Raw genomic sequence first — 23,836 nt, 5'->3', positions numbered from 1 at the left:
GTGGAGCCCACCGCGCCTTCCCCTGCAGCTCCCGCATCCACCTAACGCCGTGCTAAAGTCACTAAAGGCACCAAAGTCACCAAAGTCACCAAAAACACCAAAGTCACCATAGGCAGAATCACTTTGACCGTTCTATATCGAGGGATTGCACAGTGGCGTGGAGTCACGCGTCGTAGTTGCGTTTCTACGTTTCATCTCTCTGTCCGCTGCGCGCTCGCAAACGTCGCAGCCACGATGAGTGGGAATACAACGGTAGCTTCTGCGTACACCTTGACACTGTCGCCGTCCAGCTTGATCTTGCCCCAGCTGACGGCCTCGTCGGGTCTCGCTCCTGCGTCGCTCCCGTCGAACTCCTGGGCCGTGTTGACGTACACAGCGCTCTCTGCTCCATTGCGCATCAGGTTGGCGTTGGCGATGTGGTGCTTGACGATGCCTCCGCCCAGCACGATCATGCCCGTCCTCTTGGCTCGCACGGCAATGGTGTTGATCTTGCGGATGTCTTCCACAATGTCGACGCGCAGCTGCTCTGGTGATGCTTTGAAGGTATGGAAATACAGCATGTCGCCAAGACTGCCGTCGGTCAGGGCTGGGCAGAAGACGGGAATGTCGTTCTTCCAGGCCCAATAGTAGACGGAGCGCTCGTCGTTGATTTCCTTGCCCAGGCGGTGGATCATCTTGCTGGGCGTCCAGTGCAGGGGCTCTTCGGTCTTCTTGCTCGCTTCCTGCTCCTCGAGCATGGTGTCGAGGATGGGCACGACCCAATCTTCGAAGGCGCAGTAGTTGCTGTTGGGCACCACGAGGTTGCCTATCCTGTTCATGCCCTTGGCACGCAGCCCTGCGCCGGGCGTGGAGAAGGCTCCCAGGTACGTGGGAGCTAGGCATTTGATCAAGTCTTCCTCAACACCACCAGCTGTGGTGACAATGGCAGAGACGTGCTTGTGCTGGACCAGGTAGCGCAGTGTTTCGCGGAGGCCGGAGGAGATGAGGTTGGATGTGTATCCCAGGAAGATGGTGGTGCCGTCGTTGGTGTCTGGGTCCCTCCATGCGCGCTGTCACCGGTTAGCAGGCAGCGCCAGACGAGACGCATGAGCGTGGGTAAGACGAGACGATGGTGTCGCGGTGCTATTTCCGGCTGAGGCGTGTCCCTCCCTGTCCGCTGCACGGCTAGCCTGGGCTCGGCGGCAAGCAAAGCCACAAGGACGACAGGAACAACGAGGTGCAGCGCGCGCAACAAAGACTCGGACTCGGACTCGGACTCGGACTCACCATGTCGTTGATGATGCGCACGGCTTCGCCGACCGAGGTGGCCTGGAAGCCCATGGTCGCATACCCGGCGACGAGCTCGTCGACGGTGATGCTGCGGCCTGCATAGTCGTTGAAGTCGATGCCGTGCACCTGTTTGGCACCCTCGGGCACGGGCGCCGAGGGCTTCAAGACGGCATCGGTGGCACCAGACGGGGCTGCAGCCTCGTTGACGGGCGACATGACGTGTGCCGCAGAGTCGCACCAAGCGCAGGCGGCTGCAAGTGCTGCAGGTGCTGCAATGGCTGCTGTGGACGCGTCGCGATGTCGGTTCGCCAGCAGAGCCCGCGTGCCAATGCTCAAGTACTGTGTGTGCTTACGGTGGCACACAATCTGCTGCCTTGCAGATTCTGAAGTTGGCGCCCGGCCGACCCCACATGACCATGACCATGACCGTGACCGTGACCAGGACCGTGACCAGGACCGTGACTAGGACCAGGACCATGACCCCTGCACCGGGTACCGAGCAGTGGGAGAGCCACTACGAGACCATCTAGGCTAGGGCAGTCGATCGCACTCACGACGCGCCGGCCCTGGAGGCTGGAGCCCCCTCGTCAGCCCTCGCCGGCGCTCGTCAGCCCTCGCTAGCCTGCGGTGCGGTGCAGTCCTGTGCAGTCCTGTGCAGTCCTGTGCAGTCCTGTGCAGTCCTGTGCTCTCTCAAAAGTCGTCGACGGCCATCAGCGTCTGACCTTGTCTTCTCTCAGCGCCCTCCGCGGGCAGCCCAGGCCACGGCCGTGCGTGCTGCTCTCGAAACGCGGCTGTGTCTTCTGCCACTCCAGCACACGGCTCACCTGCATGCGCTGTGGCTAGGCCTGTTCCAGCCCGCAATTCACTCCGAATCTCGAATCCACATCCAATCAGCGCCCTGTCTCGGCAAGCGCGCTATCCTCCTTCCATTTGATGGATGCACCGACCCGCAGGGGCCGCCGTTTTGGCCTTGCACCGCCGTCATTGCGCTGCGGGCGTGCTCTGAATCCTCGTTCTCGTGTCCTGGTCCCGTTGTTCTCCATCACACACTCACGTCCTGCGACAGCGATCCTCCCCCAGGCACCATGCCATCCATCTGCGCGCCCTCTGGCTAGCCCCCCTCTGGACCCTTTGCCTCTTGCTATCTGGACCACTCCTCACGTGCTCGCGGCCACCCACGCACAAAGGAACGCAGCGCCACGTCAACGGGAGCGAAGCACATCTCTATCTGGCCTGCGGCCCGCTCACTGCACTGCCGCTGCACGCCTCCAGGCGTCACCTACAGCCCAGCAGCGCTTGCCGCCTCGTCTCGATAGCCGGCTGTCGCTGGCCGCCCTCATTGACCCCAGACGACCTCGCAAGGCGTGAAAAGGCCAGCAGCTGAGATTCCGCCGAGCCTGCCTTGGGTTCCACAAGCGTACAAGCGCACAAGGCACACGGCACAAGCGCACAAGCGGATCGTGGTTCGAGTCCGTGCGCGCGCTAGCGGCTCCGTCAAGTTCGACCACGTTACTTACGTCAATATCAACGTCAACATCAACGTCAACATCAACAACGGGAACGGTACCGACGACGCCCCTTCTCTCTTCTCGACACACAGCTATTTGCTCCCACAAGGATCTGCCAGCCCTACGAACTGCCCAGCTCTTCTCTGTCCTCATAGCCTCACCACACTCCGGCTCCCAACACCAGCGCTCTTACAGATCCACGCGCCACGCAATCCCGACACGCAACAACCTTGGAACCCAATCACGCCCATGCCGCGGTTACTCAAGCTCGACCCTAGAATCTCAAGCTGCCACCATGTCCTCGTATCGATATCCGGACAGCAACAGAAACGGACGAGACAGGTCGCCGCCATACCGCGACCGCAGACCTTCCAACTTCGGCGGCGGATACCCCCCAAGGACTGATGACACCGTGAGGCCTAACCCCGAGTCGGGTGGTTTCCCGCCGCGAGACGTGCCCCGGGGTCCAAAGTCGCTCGCCGATGCACCACGTGGCCCTGCTACGGGAGGCCCTCTAGGCGCCCCTCCAACGCCTCGCGATGGCCGAGGGAGAGGATTTCCGAGTAGGGGTGAGCCCACGCCTTTGCGAGACGCGCCGCCACTCAGTAGCGGGCCTGCGCCTCCCATGACCAACACGCACAATTCCTGGAGGGCTGACCGTGACCGTGACCGAGATCGTGACCGAGAATTCGATCGCGATCGAAGAGAAAGACGTCCAACTCCACCACCGCGACGCTCGCCCATTCGAGACCTCCGAGATGCCCGCGATCAGAGAGACTTCCCCCCGCGTGACCTCGATGTCAGCCGGGCCCGACGCAACTCTCGCGACGGCCCACCGTCCGCAGGCTCAACCTTCCCAGACCCTCCCCTGCTTGGCACAGGCTCCTCCTACCGCGGCAGTGGAATTGGGCGGGGGCGAGGTGGAAGGGACTTTGGCGGGCGAGGGAGACCTTTCCACCCTGACGACCGGGATCGGCACCACGATCCGCGTGACCGGCCCCCAGATCGCTCGTACAGGCCGCGCAGTCGATCGCCTATACGACGAGACCGTGATCTTCGCGATGAACGCGAGTTTGATAGGAGGGACCGCGACGACCGGCGGTTTCCAAGAGAGTACGACTCATACATCGGCCCTGCCGGCGCTGCAAAGCCCGGGCCGAGAGCGTTGGACACGCACCGCGGCCCCGGACCGCCTGATTCGCGACACGTGCCAGGAACGCCCACCGGGCCAACCCCGCATCCTTCGCACCATGCATCCCCGGCCGACCGCCTAGGCCCCCAGGTGGACGCTTACTCTCGACGCTCGTCCATTGCCATGGACCCATCTGCCGCCAAGGACTCCCGTCGAGATCCCGGCAAGGACGACCTCCTGCTAGCGAGCCGCGCAGAGGCATCCAGAGAGAGGTATGCTCCGCGTCCCTCGTCGCCGCCCGCTGCAGTCCCGGCCTTTGGATCTAATGTCTGGAGAAATCCCACGCTTGATGTGAAGCCAAGCTCATCGGCAGCACTACCTCCTAAAACTGTACAATCTAGCAACCCAGCTCCAGCTGCACCTGCACCTCCTACTCCAGCATCTCCTTCTACACTGCCTCCTCCTCCGACACCATCGGCCCCTGCGCCTTCTGCCACAGCAGCCCCGGCCATCACAGCTCCTCCAGCGCTGGTTGTGCCTAAGAATAGCTTGCCTTCTGGCCCCGTCGTTGCACCCACTGGGCCCAAAGCAGACAGGATCCTAGATCGCGTTCCCTCCGAGCGACCCAACGTTGAAATACAAACGCAAGAGACGCGACCAGGACCGAACGGACCTCCGCGTATGGATCCGCCCTCGAGTTTACCACCTTCTGTTCCCTCATCGACCGCCAACGCGCCGGAGACAGATCGGGCAGAAATAAAGGGTCTTGTTCCGCGGCCACTTCATGCACCACCCTACCCAGCACGTCAAGGACCTCCCCCGTCTGCATCCTCGGCTCCTGCGAAATCACCTCCACAGGGCCCAGCACCAAGACCGCGCCCACCTCCTACTGCGCCGCAGGCGGCACTTAGGGCTAACGTCTCGCCGTCGTTTTCGAGGACCCCTCTTCCTCCCTACCTCCCAAGGGATACCTCTTCCAGTGCGATACCACCTCCGCCACAGGGACCCCGCAGTGGCAGTGGCGATGCTTCTATCAATGCATCACCAAAGAGTTTGCCAGCTAACATTCCGACTGGACCCAAGGCTGATAGGACACCAATGGCACCGCGGCCACCTCCACCCTATGCACCATCTGAGAGACCCGTGTTTAACGCCCCGAGAGCTCCCATGGGTGGTGGACCGAAAAGTATGCAGTGGGTACGACCAGGCCTCATACCGAATAGACCCAGTGTCCCTACAAAGCGAGAGCTGCCAATGGAAGACCGTGAACGGACGTTCGGAACAGCCCCGAAAGCACCAAAGCTCGAATTTCCTAGCTCTACTGTCCATCCACAGCATGCACAGCAGGCTCAGTTTGGTTCCTCTTCGTATTTTCGCACGTCTAGCGGCATGGACCGGCCGAGGGGACGGGCTGCATCCGCAGAAAGATCCATGGCCTCTTCTCTGAAACCTGTGTCGATTGAAACAAGACGGCACTCTGATGTAGTCATGGCAGAAGCCTCCCCTCGCCCCATGCAGCCACCCATGTCAGCTGCATCATCTGCGCCCGAGGCAATGCAAGATTCTGATGATGATCTCGACCTCGACGAAGACGATTTTGCCGAATCAGAAGCAAAGTACAACAGAGACAAGGCACGACTTGAAGCCAAGCTTGTGGATCTTAGTGCGCCACATCTGCGCGCGACTACCCCTCTGCAAGAGATCATATTGTTGTCGTGCGTCACCGCCGACCATCTGCCGGCTCCATACGAGGAACTCGAGCAGGATGCTGTAAAGAGGGAAGACGTACCGCGTCCAACAGCAGTTCCCGTTGCGTCACCCGTCCAGTCTCCTGCTGTGCGCAACCCAGTAGAACTCTTAACGCCCAATGCCGACGAATCGGACAACTATGCGACGGAAAAGAGGGCTGAACGCTCAATTGCGCCAGCAACAGCGGCACTTCGCCTACGACGTGAGGCTTCAAAGGAACCAGAAGTGCTGCTCGATCTTACGGGTCTTCCGTACCTTGGCTCTGGCCCGCCCACCCCGCTGTCTGACATTGAGCAGGATCGGCCGGGACTCCCCGACGCTATCAAGTCCAACATGCTCAAGTTGTATCAAAGAGCCATCCGGCCTGAGCTGAACGAAGAAGACACGCTACGTCAATATGCCGCAAAGTACAAGCAGTGGCGTCTCTCTATCCGCCAATGGGATGATGAACGTGAACAGGACGAGCAAGAAAGACAGCCGTCAGCCGAACCCAGTTTAAAGGCTACCACACCGGATGTCCAAAGCTCCACGGTCGGTACACTGCTCGATGTTCCGGGGCCCACGGGCCGTCGTAGCCACGCCAGTCGCTGGGCTACCGAACTGGACTTGGAGGCAGTGATCAAAGAATCTCTGAAGACTGCCGAAGAGGAAAGGATGGGAAAACAAGATAGCGAGCCAAAGAGGAGCATGGCCGACCCTGAGAAGGAAGCTGATCTTCCATTGGAACTCAGCGAGGCTGAAGCACAACGACGGAATTTTGTCGATACGAATTTTCAGCGTGAACCAGGACAGGGCATCTTCGCTTTCCACTACGAGCCACCAGAGGACGATTTCACGTTGGACGAACACCGGGTTATGGTGGCGAATTACAGAGATCAATATGCCAAAAAGTGGGGCAGGCTCGCAGAGATCCTGTACAGAGAGTGCGGTACCGAGCGAACCTACAAAGACTGCATCAATCACTACTACGCCACTAAGTGGGCCAGAGAGTACAAGGGTAAAGTCAGAGGTAGACGTGGAGGCGCACGAAAACGAGGTGGGGGTACTGCACGTGGACGCGGAGCTATCGTAAACATGGAACGATCTGAAGCTGCAGGAGAGGATGGCCTCCCTCTTCCCGTCACCGAAACCGGACGACCTCGACGCTCAGCGGCGCCCACGTTTGGTGGCATGGAGGCCGATTTCGATCCAACGGCTGCCATACCCACGCAAGGCCGAGTCCGCCGGCAGACTGATGCAGATGGCAACCCAGAGAAAGCCAGCAGACGAAGCAAGGCCAACAAGGAGAAGGTAAAAAAGGTCAAGAATCCCACTCTTGTGGCAGCTCCATCTGTATCCCCTGTCAAGCCTGACCGCAAAGAAAAGGTTCCAGGAGTCAAAGCGGAAGACGAATTTGGGAAACGACCTGTTGTGGAGATGCCCGCACCGATTCACGTTAGTCAGCATGAGGATCGAATGGGTGAGCCTGCACTGTCAAGTTTTGTAGGCGGTCATGTTGAACTTCCGTCACTTCCAGGAAGTATGCCTATCGGCATGATGGAGCGGCAGAAGGCGCAACCCAACGCCAGGCCTGGTCCCTCCAGCTACTGGTCCGTATCCGAACTGCAGGATTTCGAAAAGAATGTCGCACACTTTGGCACAGACTGGATCGGGTTTGCCAACCACATGGGCACAAAGACGCACATCATGATCAAGAACCAGTACCTACGCATGGTTGAAGGCGGAAAGTCAGAGCTCGAGCAAGCGGCGAAGGACGCTGATGCGAGAAGGGAGCGGGGCGATGACCTGGGGCCGCCGCCGACGCCGACTCCTGCGCCTAAGAGACGTTACGAGAGCACGCAGAGTGTACTTCCTCGCAATCTCGCGCCGGCCGAGCAAAACCAATCTCCTCTTCTCAGCCATGTCAACTTGTCGAGGAACTCACCTCCTCAAACCGCTCATTCCACCCTCTTCTTGCCCCAAGCTGCCGCCGGCCAGGTGAAGCCGCCTGTGCCCTCCAGCTCTGCATTCTCTCCGCTGCCAGAGACACCTTTGGCATCTGTGCCTTCAATGGCGCAACACCACTCGCCACCTGCCCAGTTGCCGAGAAGTCAACCGCAACATCATCTTCAACACAACATGTCTCAGCACAAGCCGCATCACAACGGTCCTCGAGCTGGGTACTTTTCCGAGGATTTGCATCCGCGTATCGAGAACCGAATGTCATCGCAAGCGTCCTTTCATCATCCCGCGCGGGCCATGCAGTCACACGTGGCATCGCAGATACGCAATCAAGAGCAACATCAACAGTCTGGATTCCGTGGTTTGAGCCATCAAGAGCGGGAGAACTTGGCCAGATCTGAGCTTCAACAAGAGCAGGAGCACCGGTTCCAAAAACAGCAACATGCGCGGCGAATCTCCCAGGAGATGCACCATCAAAGAGCATTCCCTCCTGGTGGACCCCCGCCACTCATGCCTCCTGTCCGTTCGAACTCGATAGCAAAATCACCCGAACACCGGCCAATGCCATACTCGCACTCTCGTCAGGTCTCACAGGCTCAGGCCATGACTCAGCCGCCGTCAGACGTCATGTCTCAAGCCCATGGCATTTTCTCGGCCGCGCAACAGCTGCCGTCGCGTTCTTCCATTTCCACTCCGCCGGTAAAGGAAGAACCAAGGTATGCTCCACCGTCGGCCATTCCACAAGCTCAGCACACGCCCGTTCTGCAGTCTCAGCACCAAGCTCGACCCTCGTTCAGTCAGCCTGCTATGCAAAGCGGACCACCTCCGACCGTTTCCAAGCCTGCCGCGCCGCCTAGGAAGTCCAACCTGTTGTCTTTGCTCAACGATCCCGAACCGGAAGAACCCACACGGAAGAAGCCTACCGAGCAGGGACCTCCGTCGCACAGCACAACACCTTCGCAACAGACGTCCATCGCGCCCCCACCGACTTCTTCCCAGGCGTCTGGGTCGAGACGCGATATGTTTGGGGATAGTGCCACCACGCAGCCTCCTTATGGTCGGTCTTCCTATGTGCCGCAAAGCTCGATGCCTTCCTCTACTGCCAATAGGTCTATTGATCTAACTAGTGAGCAAACGCCAGGGAGCAGACCTGGTGGTCGGGAAGGCTGGCAGCAGCAGCAACAACGGCAACAGTTTCATCCTGCCCATAGCCAGGCGCAACAGTCTGCAGGGCTTCCGACTTCTCACCCTGGCTTACCTCAACCCGCATTCAACGATTCAAGGTTGTTCGGCAATCATCGCTCGGTCTTCGCTCAGCACAATTCGCAGCGGCACAATCCATCACCGCCACCCATGGCTACGTACGCCAACTCGCCTCACCTACACTCCCGCACTCCGAGTGTAAGTGGGGCACCTGGACAATCTTCACGTCATAGCATGCAGGGTACTGGTTCTGCTCAGCATGCGCAGGCTGCGTCAGCTGCGTCCAGTCAGATTCTCCAACCGAATCCGTATGCTCAAGTTGATCCTCCTGGGGCTGGTGCTCCACCCTCGGGTCCAATGGGTATGCGACCAAGTCCTCATCTGCGCACCAGCCACATCGCTCAGCAAAGGGAGATGACAACTCGCAACGAACATGCACAGGCTCAGAACCCAGGCCTGACTTATTCGAATCCTCCCACGCCGAGTGAGCATCCCGCCCATCAATCAATGCGAGGTCCAGGTAGCATGACAGAACAGTTTCGTGGGCGGGATCCTCGAGACCTCCACCACGATCTCGAATCCCTTAACTCGGATCGTGATACCAGTCGAGAGCTTTCCCAGCGAACAGAGTATCTTCGAGAGCAACTAGCCAACCCACACCTACGCTCCACCCCGATACACGAGGATCTGCGCTACCAGCCGCAGCAGCAGGATCGTGGCTACCTTTCTCAGCGCTCGCATACTCCACTCTCGAGAAACGATGGGCAACAACCTCCCCCACTGCAACACCCACCTCACTCATCGTTGGGTGCGAACAACCACCCTCTGTATGGTCAACGTCTCTCAGAGGAACCGTCGCGATTCTCACAGTCTTTCCCTCGTGACAGAGGGATCGCCGATCGCATTCGTCAAGAATCAGCCCAGCAACAACAGGCTGCACTCAACAGGGAAGAACAAATGCGACGAGAAAGTCAGATGCGGGAGCAGGAGATGCGCGAGCGCGAGCGCGAGCTTAGGGATCGGGAGGCTCATTTCCGCGACAGCCTGATGAGAGGCAACGTGGGACCGTATGGAAGAGGACCAGGCTCTGAGCAAAGGCAGCCGCCTACGGGACCCAATGGACATATGGATTGGGCCAACAGCGTGCGACCGCCGCAACGGGATGGATGGCAGCGATAGAGCCCTTTGTCTTGATCTTGTGTATCGATTTATTTTTTGGGCATTTTGGCGTTTGAGTCGATGTCCGTTTACCTATCTGGGCGCTATCATCGGCAGTTGATTTGGCTTCAGACACACGATATCCAAGGCGTTTGAGAATCTTTTTTGTAGCATGGCATCAACATGGCGGCTTCGAACAGGAGAAGGACATGGGCGGCTTTGTGCATGGTTGGATGCACAGATGGATATCCTGCCCCCTTTTGCTTGGCTGGCATGAGCGTTGCAGCGACTGCTTGTTTTGTACATGTATCATATCACACCCTATACCTGTTGTGTCAAGTAAGCCAGAGTCTAAATCACAATCTATCTGCTTGGCTCTGTGCTTGCAAGTGTGTTCGTTTTATCGCCACGAGCCGAGCCATGATTTGCAAGCAGTCTCTGCCACGAGTTGTCAACGACGACGCAGATGGAGACGTAGACACAAGACCAGCGGGTCTTGCGAGAGAGAGAGAGGGGCGGAAGATCACGTCTGTGGATGACGAATTCCGAAAATAGCGGATTTGTATACATCAAGACAATGATAGAGATTAGAGACAGACAGCATCGACGGGCACTGGCGTGAACATTCGCGTCAGTAGAGGTGTCCTAGTTTGCAGATCGAGTGCTATAGAGTCGTATCCATACTGCGCAAACTCGCATTGTGATTCGTACCTAGGGTCGTTGACTTGTCGTTGAGGTGCTTCGTGGGCAGACGGCTCAGAGGAAAAAAGTGTGTGTGTGTGTGTGTGTGTGTGTGTGTGCGATTCATAGTGGCTAGGTGGGCTGGGCGTGTTGTGCTATTTCGCGCTGCGATGGTCTTAGCATCATTGAGTTGTGTGACGGATTGAGTAATTCTATTTTATTTCTATATCAAGGTTGATTTGCACTGCTTTCTTTAGCGTGGTTGAGCCGTGTAGATAAGGCTCTGCATGAGCGGGCATTCAAATGGATAGGTTATGTCTCTTAAGACCCTATCTTTACTCTGTCTCCGTAAATAAGTTGTTTAATGGGTCGTGGTAAGATACAGCGCTCTTTAGGAATGAAACGCTGCGTAAAGTGTGTACTTTGATCCGTTTAGAGAATTTGAGAGTGACCAGTGTAGTCTGCTAGCGGGTCTTCAGCATATTCGGACTTTACATTTCAGAGTAACTCCACAACCTTAGTTTTTCCCTTCTGCTCAGCTATCTGTTTCGCTGTCATGCCCTTCTGTAGCCCGTCTCTGACCTTGGCCCACTTCTTCGTCCCGTTCTCCGCAAGCCACTTAACTGCGTTGACCTTGCCGTTCTCGGCGGCTAGATGCAATGCTGTCCAGCCTTGCTTTATCGTGACTTCGTTCATGTTCTGCCCGTAGCCCTTCAAAGCCTTCATAACTTCCACATTCCCTCTCTCGGCCGCCAGGATGAAGGCCGTGCGGTCGTAGTTGTCTCGCAAGCTCAGCAGCTTAGCGCGTCGCTCGAGTAGCAGCTTTACGGCCCAGGTTCGATTGTATATAGCAGCGATGTGTAGTGGTGTCCGTCCTTCTCTGTTCTTGATGGTGAGATCAATGCCAGGCGCTGTCAGCAACATTCTCAAGATTCGCGTGTGCCCTTCTCTTGCTGCCAAGTGTGCGGCGGTCCAGCTCTGAGGAGTGAGGGCATTGATGGGATACTCCTTATTCTGTACGTAGAATGCAACCTGCTCCGGTACACCAAGGGCAGCAGCCCAGTGAAGAGGGTTACGACACCCGGGGCCCATTGCTTTTCTGGGATCAGGTCGATCTGCTCTTTTCTTCGCTTCCCCAAGTTTTTCCCAGTCTTTCAGCTCTTCTCGGAATTCTGCCACCACTGACGCCTTCCCTCTGAGCTCTTCGAGCTGTCCTGTCCAGTCATAATGCTTGGCTAGGTTTTTGACAAGTTGGAAGCTGCCAAACAGAGAGATTGTCAGTTGCGCTGAGGCAAGGATGATCAGTTTGTACAACCCAACGTATACTGTATGGAGCTTGTCTTTGGCGTCGCGCATGTCGAGGTCGTCATTAGGCTGAACTTTGATGCGAAGGTGCGACTTCGCGTTTAGAACCACGTAGTTTGTCACAGTTTCTGCAAGGTTATACATCGCAACACGTTCAGCGAGGTAAATTTGATTCATCTAGAGCAGGTTAAGCTGGTTCTTCTACACGAAAATATACGGCGGTTGGAGTGCTTACGGAAAAGGCGAGGAAGAGCGCCGCAGCAGGAATTGCAATGTAAGGTCCTCCCACATTTGCACCAGCTGCAACAAGTTCCTGGATGCTCATCATGTTCTTACATATCCGACCAACCTTCTCTGACGATTTGCTCTGCTGCAACGACTCTGCTTTCTTCTTGATCAGCTTGAGCAGTTGCTTGTAGCCGTCTTCAGATCGGAGCTTCAGCTTTGGTTTACCTAGCTGCTCTTTGATGATGCTGTTCAATTTCTGCAGCCTTTCTCTGCCCTTTTCATCATCTTTCAAAGCTTCATAGGCTTCTTTCCAGATGTTGGGCGTGTTTTTACCGGCGTCATTGCTTATTGTCGAGTTGCCCATCGTGAAGATATCGAAGCGCAGGAAGTTTACCAATCGCTTTGACGTCTCTCAGCCTGAATATAAGCTGTTGACATCAAGAAGCGGGGCTCAGCTCCAGGCATCCTGCTTAGCTGATGCACGCACAGCCCGCACTAGCCAGATTTGGCGGCCGAACCGTGTGGGTGCCGAAAGGTTTCATGCTCGCTCGTGAAGTTTCTGGTGCCTCACCAAATCGTTGGCCCGCGTAAATGCTTTCCCGCATTCGGGACATTCGTGAGGCCTTACGCCCCTGTGGCTGTTCTCGTGGTTGCGACGGGCAAAACTGCGAGTGAACGTCTTTCCGCAGATAGCACAGGCATGGTCGGTCTTTGCACGTGGCTTTGTAACGGAGTTAAAAGTTTCTGCAAGATCACTCATCTCGGGGTGGAATGCTCGCAGATGTCTGTCTTCTGTTAGAAGTAAGCTCCTCAATGCTACTGGCAGACTTGTCACCTCTGAAGATCGCCCGCGTTTAAAAAACCCTCTCCTCCTAGGCAATCTGGCACTTCACAATGAAACGGACGCTCGTGAATGTTGACATGCTTTTTCCTAGCTTTTGCATCTTTGAAACCTTCCGAGAAGTAGCGACAGGTAATCTTGGTGCACTTGAAGACTCTCTCGTGGTCGTAAAACTGGCAGTACCTGACCAGATCGTCGTTGTCGAACATCTTCGAGGAAGGGAGCTCCTCAAGCAACTTGCGATTCCGCTCAAGTGCTGCAGCCAAACTTTTGATACTGACGTCGTGTCTGGCATCAAACCCTCTCTGCTGGAAAGTGAAAATGTGGCTTGTCAGTTCCATCAGTCTGTCATGCACAGGTAGTCCTTGAAAGGCGCTACAATTTGTTCTGCAATCTTCCACTATATTTTGACCCCAGTTTGCGTCACCGTATCTCAACATGAAGTCTTCCAGAGCTGTATTCATGTTATCGAGGTATGTGTCGCGGCTTGGCGATTCTTGCATGAATTTAGGGCCACTGCTAACAAAAGCGTTGACGTGGTGGAACCATTTCGCAACTGCATAGTCCTGGAATGTAAGATGGCCTTCTAGCGCTAATTCTTTAAGTTCCTGCTGGTCGCTGATTGCACTGACATCGAAACATGGGAAGGTTAAGTAACGCAAGCAAAGCGTAGCTAGCTCGCATTCGATGGAAGGTGAGTGGACGTCTTTCATGACTGTCGTGACATAGCTTACCAAGGTGAGCGACTAGTTCTTAAAACACGGGCTGTAACGACTTACGTCTTTGCCGTACTGTGCACAAGAGACACACGATCTCCATTTAGCAAGACCAGAGATCCGCAAATTTCGTGAATGTGTCTACGAAGACGACGATCATTATACTCAATCGTTTCGTTGTCGACGTCGATAGACAATGCAACCTGGATTTCCTTCCACGTTAGGCGTCGTTTGGCACAGATGATCCAGCCAAGAAGCTTTTTAGCCTTTTCCCATTCTTCGGGCGCTGAGACTTGCTTCATACATCGCAGTATTCGCTCATATCTAAGACCAGTTAGGAAGGCACATTTACTTGAAAGCCACCTCTTGAGGTATCGAAACCGCTAGGTCTTACATACGCTCCTTTGAGTCCAATTGGAAAAGTGTCACGTTGTATGCCTTTCAGTAGGTCTTCTCGCGTAGGCTGCGCAAAAAGGTTCTCTAGGACAAGTTTCGCGTAAAGGAACATCCCTGGTCAGTCAGACGTTAGATACAGCGATGCTGGCTTTTCGAATCGCGGGAACGCACCTTTCGCGTTGTGTACTGTCAAGTACTGAAGATATTGTATCATGTCTTCGTTGAACGGAGAAAATTTTGTTGCTATTCGTCCTACCTCAATCTTCACGTACATGTTGATGTCGCTTTCAATGTCCGTTTCAGATAGCTGGAGAATGTGAGCTACCGGCCTGGACTGAGAAGGGTTGCATAGTCCTCGTTTAATGTCTGCATAGTTCTGACTGACGACAAGAAGGCGGAGCTTCCCAGGTTCAGCCTTTTCGCACTGAGTCACCATCTCCATCAGGACGTTCATGACTTGTTTTCTCTCGCATTGTTCACATTCATCGAGGCCGTCAATGATAATGAAAGTTTTTGGAAGAATGGTGCATATGTCATCGAGGAGTCGTGTAGCCTGACTGAGTGACCGCAGAACCGGTTCCCCACTGGATTTGTACCTTGAATGGCATGGGGGGAAAAGTTGTGGGTCTTGGCTGAGAAGCTGCGCTATGATTCCTTTGAGTATTCCTACCGCCGAACTGCTTGTTTGATCGATGTCGTGGCAGTAGTAGAAAGCTGTCGCATAGTTGACCATGCTTTTGCATCTGTCGATGATGGCAGACGCAAGTATCGTTTTACCTGTCTGAGATGAGCAGAATTTACTTGGGCATAGAGACAACGTACCTGCGCCGGGAATACCATTCATCCACATTACTGGCTTAGCGGGAATGTTAGCCTCCGCCCAATGTTTGATATGCTCATTGCTCAGAATCCAGTGGACTGTGCTTTTATATCTTGACCTGATTTTTTGATACTCATCGTGGTCTTCTTGTGCCTGCTGCCCAACAGCTAGCCACTCAACCAAAGCCTTCATCTTCTCGAGTTGCTGTTCAGCGACGAGTTCATCTAGCTTTATATTCATCTCGACAACGTTTTGTTGGTATTGTTGAAAGCGGTTTGAGCTAGCCGTCCGCATGTCAACGAGATTGCTCTGGTATAATTCGTACTGTGCCAACTGCGCACAGTTTTCTACAAAGTCCTTGTGTCGGCCGAGGTTTTTTAAGATGCCTCCAAACTTGGTATCGAAATTTTTCCACATGGACCGGAAAAATCGATTCCAAGCTATAGAGTCAGGATCCATAACTACGCTGAGCTGATGGGAAATGACTGACCTTTGCCTCGAAAGAAGTGAACTGCACTCTCGTGGAAGTCCAAAATGTCGACATACATGAGTTCCAATGCCCCTTTCAGTTGATCGTCATGGCTGAAGAGTTTCTCATATTGTCTCAGCAGGGGCATATGGTCTCCTATCTTCTCATAAGCTTCTAGAAGAGTTTCAAAGTGCTCAACAAACGCGCTGGCAGTCTTCACTCGTCAGATCTGAGATTCTCAGGCTAAGCGACGTTACTTACTAGAAGTAAAAACTTCATAGGTCCCCAAACGAACGCGACAGCCTCTGACACATTCAAGAACACCTCGATAACTTTTCCAAACTGATCCATGGCCTCAATGCACCCCTGTATGCGTCGCATGTTCACCATGTCTCTACGTTTCTCTTGCTCTGCTTGTAAGCGTCTCATGTCTCGATGTAAATCATTGACTGTGGTGCCTCGGAAGGCAGTGAGTTCGGGCCCCGAGAGGCGTGCCTTAAACTTTCTGAGAGCGTTCAATACCTTACTGTTCGAAGGCTTGGTAGACGAAGAAGAAACATTGGGACCCGAAGATATACCGACTCCCAGGAATGACGCACTCCCAGCAGGTGGGACAGTACCGCTTGGTACAGATAGGCTTACATTGCTGCTGCTTGAAGAATGTTGCTTCCGAGCCGCCCTTTCAAAAGCGGTTTCACTAGCAGCCGCGGGGCCTAGCGTAGAGTTCGGCGTTGAAGAAGGGCTCCAAGCTATAGTTGAAGATGAAGGTTGCGTGGATGCGGCATTAGTTACCAGCGTCGATTGCTGCGAGGGCGCACCAGTCGATGAGCGGCTGCTCTGATGTGACGGAGAAGGTGTGGCCATGCTTCGTCAGCCTTGCCCCGCCGTCGTGTTGAGGAGCACAAGCTTGATTGAAATTCGAATTTTCCGGAAAAGGCAGAACTGGGCATGAGAAAGTACTATAGTCAGAATGATGGGCTGTGCTGGCGGTGTTTAGACTTGAAACGTAGATTACACGTTGGAGGACTTGGTGGGCGGAGTAAGGCTGCGGCGCCTACAGCATGCAGGAGGCTGTGGTAGCTTATGCACCGCCATCACATCCCCATAAATCGTAAGCGCTTCACAGTTCAGGTTGTCTCTCCCCATTTCATCTACAACCTCCCCTTGTACAGATCCAGGTATTGTCGTTCATCGATTTACATGTTGTAGGCCGAGGAGAACACGTGCGTGGAGGATTCGCGTCCCGTGCCAAGCCGCTAGTACAACTCGCCGACGAATTCAACCACCCATGTCTCTCAAACACCTACTGAACGATGACGATATCGAATATTATCGTGCGTCCGTCTCTCCTCAGAACTGGAATGACTATGGAGATTTTCAAAGGTGAGGTTTAAGAACCGGCAGGAATACGTTCACTGACGTCGACGTTGGAAAGCATTGAGCCGCAGTTATGGGATCCACGTTTTGAAGAGATACCTGCACCTATCGCATTCACTGGTGACAGCGTCGCACAGCTCTCATACGGGATGAATCTCGATGTAGACTTGGAGATGTATACAAGTGAGCGCGACCAAAGCGAGCAATGGACCAAGGATGATATCCTCCAGGTGGGCTCGTCCACTAGCTACAACTCTATTATCAGAGCCGAGTATCTGTGTTATGGGACAGTAAGTGATCTCAATACTTGTCTGACCGTGCAAAGTCATCGTTTCTCCGTCAGCCAGACCCAATCTTAATACCTCTCTAGATCTGTCGAGCTGCCGTCAAACTTTGCGGCGACATGATGGAGCTAGACAAGAAGCTGGTTTCAACGGCCACAAGTCCCGTAACAGGTCATCTTCAGCTGGCACTGCAAAAGTCTGAGACGCAATTCCTTGTCATCTTTCCTGACGGTCAGGTGTTAGGGGAGATTAATGCACAACTAGAGAGAGCATTTACCAGCATTGAAGAGCAGTGCCTGCAGGTCGATTTTGAGGTCTTCGTCCCCACAAGAGCAACTAGAGAAATCATGAGCAGGGCTATGAAAGGGCAGGATGCCGTGGTTCGGGTACAGATCAATGTATACGGTTCTGGGGCTAGCGCTGACAGTGTTGGCCAAGAATTGAGCCAAAACAAGGTCTACCTCCAGCGCCCAGACTATATCCGAGAGGGTACCACTTATGAGAATCCGCACGTATTGAAGTTTTCGGACGACTGTAGCACGATGAAAATACCGAACGTCGGCACAGACGAACTGAGTAGTAGTAATGCTGCTAGCGAGACATTTCAGCAAGTCATCACCAATGTCTATTCCTCTCTCACCCGCCACGAAAACTTGAAAGGCCTGGAAGGCCACGAACGTCTACGAACATCCCTTTTGGAGTAAGCAAGCTGTAGTACAGTCTATGATAGTCACTCGCTCATACGTCTAGTCATCAAAAAACAGCGCTCGAGTTTATGTCGCAACGCGAGGATGGTCCAGTACCAAGTGAGTATCAACTTTGGAAGCCGGTCGAACGTGAAGGTCAACCTTGGTATGCTGGTCAAGGCCTGTTTACATGTGACGTGACTGACAAAGTAGCTTTCGACACAGCATCACTGGCACAGTCAGTAAGTAATTTGGCACCTGTATTTTAGAAAGAAAAACTAAAGGTTTGCAGGCAGACTTGATCACACGGAAATTGGCGGGGGTATACTAGCTGATGAGATGGGTATGGGTAAAACTCTGTTAATGTTGGCCCTGATCATCCGCACGCTCGATGCGGCGCACCAGTTTGCGCTCGAAACCCCTTTGCAAATTGCACAGGGAAGTTTGCTATTGAAGAATCGGTCTAGAGCTACACTGATTGTAGCCTCCTCTGATCGTATGCGGGTCTGATTTCTCATTTCGAAACATTCACAGCTGACACGCCGATATAGTAATGATCAATGAATGGCTTCAGGAACTCACGAAGTATGCAGGCGTCTGAATTGTAAATTTTACCATACGCTAACAACATCCAGACACTTCGGCACCGCTGAGGATCATATGCTCAAAATCATCAAATATCATGGGCAGAAACGGATACGTTCTTTGGATAAATTGTGCGATGCCGACCTTGTTTTAAGCTCGTATCACACAATATCGAAAGACTACACCAATGCTAGAGGTCTGTTAAACGAAGTGGAGTGGTACAGACTAGTCTTAGATGAGGGTATGTATCTCGATTGTCTCTTCATCACCATGGCTAATCTTCGCGTAGCTCACATCATCCGCCGCCAAAACACGGGCCTTAACCGAACTGTAGCGGACCTCCAAGCAAGGTCAAGGTGGTGCCTGACTGGCACTCCGATACAGAATCGCCTAGAAGATATTGGCTCACTGTTCGCTTTCCTGCGAATCAACCCATTGCACAGTCTATCTGCGTTCAAGAAGTCTATAGCAGTACCTTTTGAGGAAGGCGGGAAGCGCCAAAAGCTCGCCATTGATCGATTCACGCAGCTGTTCGACTCAATGTGTCTCCGTCGGACAAAAGACCTACTTCATCTCCCCGATCCAGAAAGTCGTATCCACAAGATCACACTATCTCCCGAAGAGCGGGCGCAGTACGAGCAAACTCGTCGAATTATGGTTCGCGCTGTTAAGAATCAGGTTAGCGTGTTCGATCAGAAGAGTACACTAGGCATGTTCCAAATCCAGCTCCAGTTGCGCATTCTTTGCAATCATGGGACCTGGCAGCAGCTCTTCTCTTGGAGTCGTCGTAAATTGTACTTGTTGGATGAAAGAGAAGCAAAGGAAGCCGATGTGGGAAGCGACGGCGAAGCCACCTGTTCTGCGTGTCGCCAAACAATGCCTTTGTTTGGTCTTGGCTCGATGTTCCAACGCTACGAAGAGAATTGTCGACATATTCTTTGCTCTGAATGTCTTGAACAAAGTACACAAGGCGTTCAAGACTGTCTGCCGACAAGCTGCCCACTGTGCACCTCTCTTTGGAACTCATCGAAACATGTGCAACGCGCAAGAGGTCAATCCCAGGAAGATATGTACTTCCGAGCAGAGGGCAAATCTTCCAAGGTGGAAACGCTCATGAGGGATGTGATGAAGGACATATCGATAACCAAAAGGTCGATCCTCAACCTCGCATACTTTCATGGACACATGGCTGACCATGGACAGCATCATCTTTACCTGTTGGACACGAACATTGGATTTGATCCAACTTCACCTATTAAGAGAGAAACTTACTCCTAACAACTTCAAACGCATCGATGGCGACTGTCCAACAAGCAAACGAGAGAAGATACTAGAAGAATTCGAAAAAAGCCCTGCTTTGCATGTTCTGATCATGACTACTGGTACAGGGGCTGTAGGGTGAGTAGAAGTCTTTCTCGACCGTCATTATGCCTTTTGATCCTGACGCTAGAACAGTCTTAACCTCGCTATTGCAAACAGAGTGTTTATTGTCGAACCACAATGGAACCCCTCTGTCGAGAACCAAGCAATCGCTCGAGCCTTACGCCTTGGTCAGACACAAGCAGTGTTGGTCACCAGGTATATTGTTGAGAAATCAGTTGAACAGGTTTGTAAAGACCCCTCTTGTGAATCAATTTTGTATACTCATTTATTCAGGACATGCAGAAGTTGCAAGAAGAAAAACTGAAGAAGTCGAACTTAGTCAAAAGCGGCTAGTCATGTGAGACAGTTATTATTACATTAACTTCCTCAACAAAAAGACGAGATTGTGTATATTCCCGAAATTCTTAACGCTTGGAAGGTAAAACTCCAGTCAGTGTTCCTTTGTTGCCTGATGGTCTCTTGAAGAAACTTCACTAGGAGATTGAAGGATCTCCACGTCGCAAAGAGTGCATGCTGAAACCAGGATCCTCGACCGGTGAAGAGCCCTGGCCGTGAGCTCAGCCACCGACACAAGCGACCGAGCTCGTGTACGCTGGAGATCGTAGTGCATGCTGCAGGACTGACGTGGGATCATCTGGATGGACCATTGGCAGGCCCTAGTGAACTTTAGGGAAGACGTCCCTTAGACGCTAAAGAATGCAGTGCAACATGATGCACACAGGTCATGCAGAGATTGATTGACGCGCGCTTACGACTGCTGTACATTGGAGATGTTGACAAAGGCAAAACGATGCAAGATCCAAAGACTGAAAGCTCATTCGAGAATTGGCTCACAATGAGAACCGCACTTTTCGTTCAAACACTTGGTTTTCGTATTTCCCGAAACTTTTGTCCTGCACCGACGGACTGTCCTATCGCCTTGCTATCGGCGGCCCAAGAGACGAGTTTCCATACTAACCAGCTCGTCTGACCGACGTGAAAGGAAAGACAAAAAGTGAGAAAGATCTGACCGATGTGCGCTTTCCCAAGCTGTGAGTCACTCCCGATCGAAAATTCCCAGTGTCCAAGCAAGACATGCATCTTCCATCAAGCAAATGCCGCAGTGCCCTCATCCGCCTCGCCAGCACCCACATCCTCATCGTACTCCCCAGCGCCAAGCGGCTCGACCTTGACCTTCTTGCCCTTGCCTCCCTCCTCGCTCTCGCTCGCACGCTTACGGCCAACGGATGGCGACTTGAGGGCCTCTTCATCACGGCCAGCTTCCTCCTCATCTGATACTGCTGTCTGCTTCTTCGCACTGCCCTTCTTAGCGCGTGGAGTCTTTGGCGTGCCAGCGGCTTTCTTGGGAGCAGAAGCTTTCTTCGGAGTCGTGACTGCAGTGTCACCGTTGGTAGTGTCAGGTTTGACGTTCTTCTTCTTCCAGCTGTAGAGGCGGTTCTCGACGGCCTTGGGGGTGCATTCCGTGAAACCTTCTATTCGAGCAAGTGATTAGCCAACAAGGTCGGGAGATGGAGGAATGTGGAGTGGCTCTTACCAATTTCGGCCGATCTAACGCGCTCAGCGAGCTTTTCGCAGAGGGCTTTGCCGAAGGAGACCTGGCACTCTTCGAAGACGCCGTGGAGGAGCTGCGCGTGGTGGTTAGCAGGTGTGCCTTAGAGGTGCTGGAGGGGTACACATACGATTGAGTCGAGCTCGGCAGTCCACTTCTTGGACATCTTGACGGTGGCGGCGAGCTTTTGAGATTGTCAGTAATAGTGCCATTGAGCAAAGGGCACACAATGCAAGGTACCTTGAGCTTGGTTGAAACTTGAAAGGGTGTAGCCGGAGCTTCGAACTGCAAGAGTGTGGTAAGGAAGGTAGAGGAAGAGCAAGGTTGAGGGGGCAGGGACTTCATCCTACTCCACAAAAGCGCTAAAAGGCGCAACAGCTGAGGCGCAGCTCGAAGGTGAAGGTGAGCACAAAGCTTTCGGGTCCTTACTGCTCCTAAAGACGCCTCACGGTGACTAGGCTCCAGCAACCTTAGACAGGTATTCACAGAGATCTTAATCGAATCAAAAGGAATGGAACATGGTTGAACCCGCATACCTCGGTTTTCACTCGTATTATGTATGTGAAGAGATGGGCCGACAAGGGCAACAAAGAAAATTCAGCCCGGTTCCCAATCAGGTAGCGAAGATACATCTCATTCACCGACGAACATTTTCGCAAGTCTACAAGCAGACATACGAACATGAAGACCACTCTTCATCAGGGAAGTTGCAGTTTTCGAAGAAGAGACCCAACGAAGAACTGAGACTCAGCATCTCTACATGGTCCTTTTGAACTTTGGGTCGCAACTTGCTCTTTCATCAAACAAATGCCTCTTCTTCTTCCTCTTCCTCCTCATCCTCTTTGAACTCCTCCTTCACCCGCTTGGTCGGAGGGGTGAATTCATCCTCGTCGTTGGACTTAGCGTCCGACTCGACGTAAGACCTCGGGGTCTTTGACGCACGAGCGCGCTTGCGGCCGGCAGAGGGAGAGACAGGCATATCATCCTCGGAAATATCTTCATCAGTGACGCTTCTGTCTTCCACGAACTTCTTCGCGGAGGTCTTGCTGCAGCCAAGAGATGCGGAAGCCTTCGAGGTGCTAGGGGTTTTGGGAGTAGCGGCCGCAGCTTTTGGAGTAAATGGAGAGCCTTGAACTGCAGTCTTGCCTTTGTCCAGCGCCTTTCCACCGTTGCGAAAGCTCGTAAGACGGTGTGATACCGCCTTTGCAGTGCAGCCTGGGCCTGGAGTCAGTAGATGAACTTCAAGAAATTGGGCTTGCGCAACACTGACCTTCGCCGATCTCTCTGGCCAAGAAATCGAGCAGCGGCTTTGAGTTCTTGATGGTGTGGAACTTGAAGATGCCCTTGAGGATCTGTAGTAACCAATTAGCTCACGAGCAATGCTGAGGGTAAGCGCTTACAGTCTGGTCTTTTTCGGCCGTCCAGTTCACCATGATGAAGATGGCGCGGCAGGGGTGGCTGCAGCACGGTCAGCGAAAACTCTTTCTGGAAGCTGTCATAAAGTTGTTACCTTTGTGACGATAGTGTTGCTGAGGAGAGGCGCGGTTGCAGAAGCAACTCGAAAGATCTGTGGGCTGAGTGCGATGTGATTGTGGTGTGGAGGCAGAAGGAAACCGGGAGCTCGTTGGAGGAAGGAGTTCTACTTATGGGCTGAGTCAAGGCTGCAGCAGGCGCGGTGAAGGTGAAAGACTGGCACACCGCTTAGACCAAGTATGACGCAAGTTTGAGGCTACATGATAAGAGCTGGCTGAGAGTTGGTTGCAGAGGTGAGATTCTCTTGATGGTGCGCTGGTGCGGCAACTTGCAGCACTCTACCGCCGAACTCGGGGCACAAGAGCGAAGGTGAAGGCTGTCCAGTGTCTAACGTACCTTTGCACAGGGCTTCTGGTCAAGCACCAATGCATGAACAAAAAAACTCCAGACATAAGCTGTACTACGTATATGCCAGGACCTAAAAAAGGTCCACTTTTGTACATCTTGTGTGTATCCCTTGGCCACTTGACGATCACCACTGCTATACCATGCTTTCTACATGGGTAATAGATAAGGGGATGAGAGCATACTGTGCCGCAGAGTATGAATAATTATCTGTGATAATTTCAGTGGGTTGTATTCCGCTTAAGAGAACTGAAGGCGGAACACTGCATTTGCTCCATCTCCCACACACTTCGCTTCAGGTAGCAGTATGACCCATCCACAATCTTCCCTCCCTCCTCGCATCTGCCTTGGTGAATACGCATGCCCAATACAGCAACACATCCTCCACCTCTACTTCCTGCTCCCATCCTCACACCTACATGGAGTCGCATGACCTATCGGAATACCCTCCCGTCCACCCGATACACCTTCGCAAACATGCCCTTCAAACGCAGTACCCCCATCACCCAATTCCTCCAAGACAACTGATCCCCTGAGCAGAAAGTAGCAAGCGCTCACCCAAACATGTCTTCAACATACAAGCCTGCAATAAACACTCCAACTCATTTTCCTTTGATAGACGGATATCAGGACTATTTGCAGTACCAAGTCATTCTTTGTCGTCCAGTAAGGGGGCAC

General features: G+C 53.5%; 7 protein-coding genes across 7 annotated transcripts, besides 10 other annotated features; 2 read left to right on the top strand and 5 right to left on the bottom strand.

The window, feature by feature from the left end:
- Window positions 1-54: 54 nt before the first annotated feature.
- Window positions 55-109: a tandem repeat.
- Window positions 110-191: 82 nt separating this feature from the next.
- EKO05_0002867 (Deoxyhypusine synthase) lies at window positions 192-1,485 on the bottom strand (the record flags this gene model as incomplete). The annotated part of the gene is made up of 2 exons (XM_038938016.1): window positions 192-1,049; window positions 1,267-1,485. 2 exons carry the CDS (start codon window positions 1,483-1,485, stop codon window positions 192-194), a joined length of 1,077 nt encoding a protein of 358 aa, XP_038801435.1.
- Window positions 1,236-1,264: a tandem repeat.
- Window positions 1,486-1,678: 193 nt separating the features above from the next.
- Window positions 1,679-1,751: a tandem repeat.
- Window positions 1,752-1,901: 150 nt separating this feature from the next.
- Window positions 1,902-1,955: a tandem repeat.
- Window positions 1,956-2,679: 724 nt separating this feature from the next.
- Window positions 2,680-2,725: a tandem repeat.
- Window positions 2,726-2,784: 59 nt separating this feature from the next.
- Window positions 2,785-2,823: a tandem repeat.
- Window positions 2,824-3,072: 249 nt separating this feature from the next.
- On the top strand, window positions 3,073-9,981 carry EKO05_0002866 (uncharacterized protein; the record flags this gene model as incomplete). The annotated part of the gene is made up of 1 exon (XM_038945156.1): window positions 3,073-9,981. One exon carries the CDS (start codon window positions 3,073-3,075, stop codon window positions 9,979-9,981), a length of 6,909 nt encoding a protein of 2,302 aa, XP_038801434.1.
- Window positions 3,432-3,464: a tandem repeat.
- Window positions 4,315-4,349: a tandem repeat.
- Window positions 9,780-9,828: a tandem repeat.
- A 748-nt stretch (window positions 9,982-10,729) lies between the features above and the next one.
- Window positions 10,730-10,760: a tandem repeat.
- A 379-nt stretch (window positions 10,761-11,139) lies between these two features.
- EKO05_0002865 (E2 ubiquitin-conjugating enzyme) lies at window positions 11,140-12,538 on the bottom strand (the record flags this gene model as incomplete). Its single annotated transcript, XM_059636032.1, has 2 exons — window positions 11,140-12,123; window positions 12,182-12,538. 2 exons carry the CDS (start codon window positions 12,536-12,538, stop codon window positions 11,140-11,142), a joined length of 1,341 nt encoding a protein of 446 aa, XP_059492015.1.
- A 174-nt stretch (window positions 12,539-12,712) lies between these two features.
- EKO05_0002864 (uncharacterized protein) lies at window positions 12,713-16,280 on the bottom strand (the record flags this gene model as incomplete). Its single annotated transcript, XM_038938025.2, has 8 exons — window positions 12,713-12,959; window positions 13,010-13,744; window positions 13,795-14,055; window positions 14,130-14,241; window positions 14,299-14,904; window positions 14,950-15,387; window positions 15,438-15,630; window positions 15,678-16,280. 8 exons carry the CDS (start codon window positions 16,278-16,280, stop codon window positions 12,713-12,715), a joined length of 3,195 nt encoding a protein of 1,064 aa, XP_038801433.2.
- Window positions 16,281-16,704: 424 nt separating this feature from the next.
- Window positions 16,705-20,064, top strand: EKO05_0002863 (uncharacterized protein; the record flags this gene model as incomplete). The annotated part of the gene is made up of 12 exons (XM_038938123.1): window positions 16,705-16,799; window positions 16,852-17,083; window positions 17,164-17,777; window positions 17,828-17,929; window positions 17,977-18,005; window positions 18,056-18,259; window positions 18,315-18,348; window positions 18,399-18,589; window positions 18,638-19,499; window positions 19,552-19,746; window positions 19,804-19,954; window positions 20,005-20,064. 12 exons carry the CDS (start codon window positions 16,705-16,707, stop codon window positions 20,062-20,064), a joined length of 2,769 nt encoding a protein of 922 aa, XP_038801432.1.
- Window positions 20,065-20,817: 753 nt separating this feature from the next.
- EKO05_0002862 (uncharacterized protein) lies at window positions 20,818-21,446 on the bottom strand (the record flags this gene model as incomplete). The annotated part of the gene is made up of 3 exons (XM_038938074.2): window positions 20,818-21,203; window positions 21,266-21,356; window positions 21,411-21,446. The coding sequence occupies 3 exons, from the start codon at window positions 21,444-21,446 to the stop codon at window positions 20,818-20,820; spliced, it is 513 nt and encodes a 170-aa protein (XP_038801431.2).
- A 633-nt stretch (window positions 21,447-22,079) lies between these two features.
- EKO05_0002861 (uncharacterized protein) lies at window positions 22,080-22,713 on the bottom strand (the record flags this gene model as incomplete). Its single annotated transcript, XM_038937891.1, has 3 exons — window positions 22,080-22,495; window positions 22,551-22,632; window positions 22,681-22,713. The coding sequence occupies 3 exons, from the start codon at window positions 22,711-22,713 to the stop codon at window positions 22,080-22,082; spliced, it is 531 nt and encodes a 176-aa protein (XP_038801430.1).
- Window positions 22,714-23,836: the final 1,123 nt, after the last annotated feature.

The sequence above is a fragment of the Ascochyta rabiei genome, chromosome 4, assembly GCF_004011695.2.
Source record: "Ascochyta rabiei chromosome 4, complete sequence".
In the NCBI taxonomy this organism is placed as follows: domain Eukaryota; kingdom Fungi; phylum Ascomycota; class Dothideomycetes; order Pleosporales; family Didymellaceae; genus Ascochyta; species Ascochyta rabiei.
This window is presented reverse-complemented; position numbering and strand designations above follow the sequence as displayed.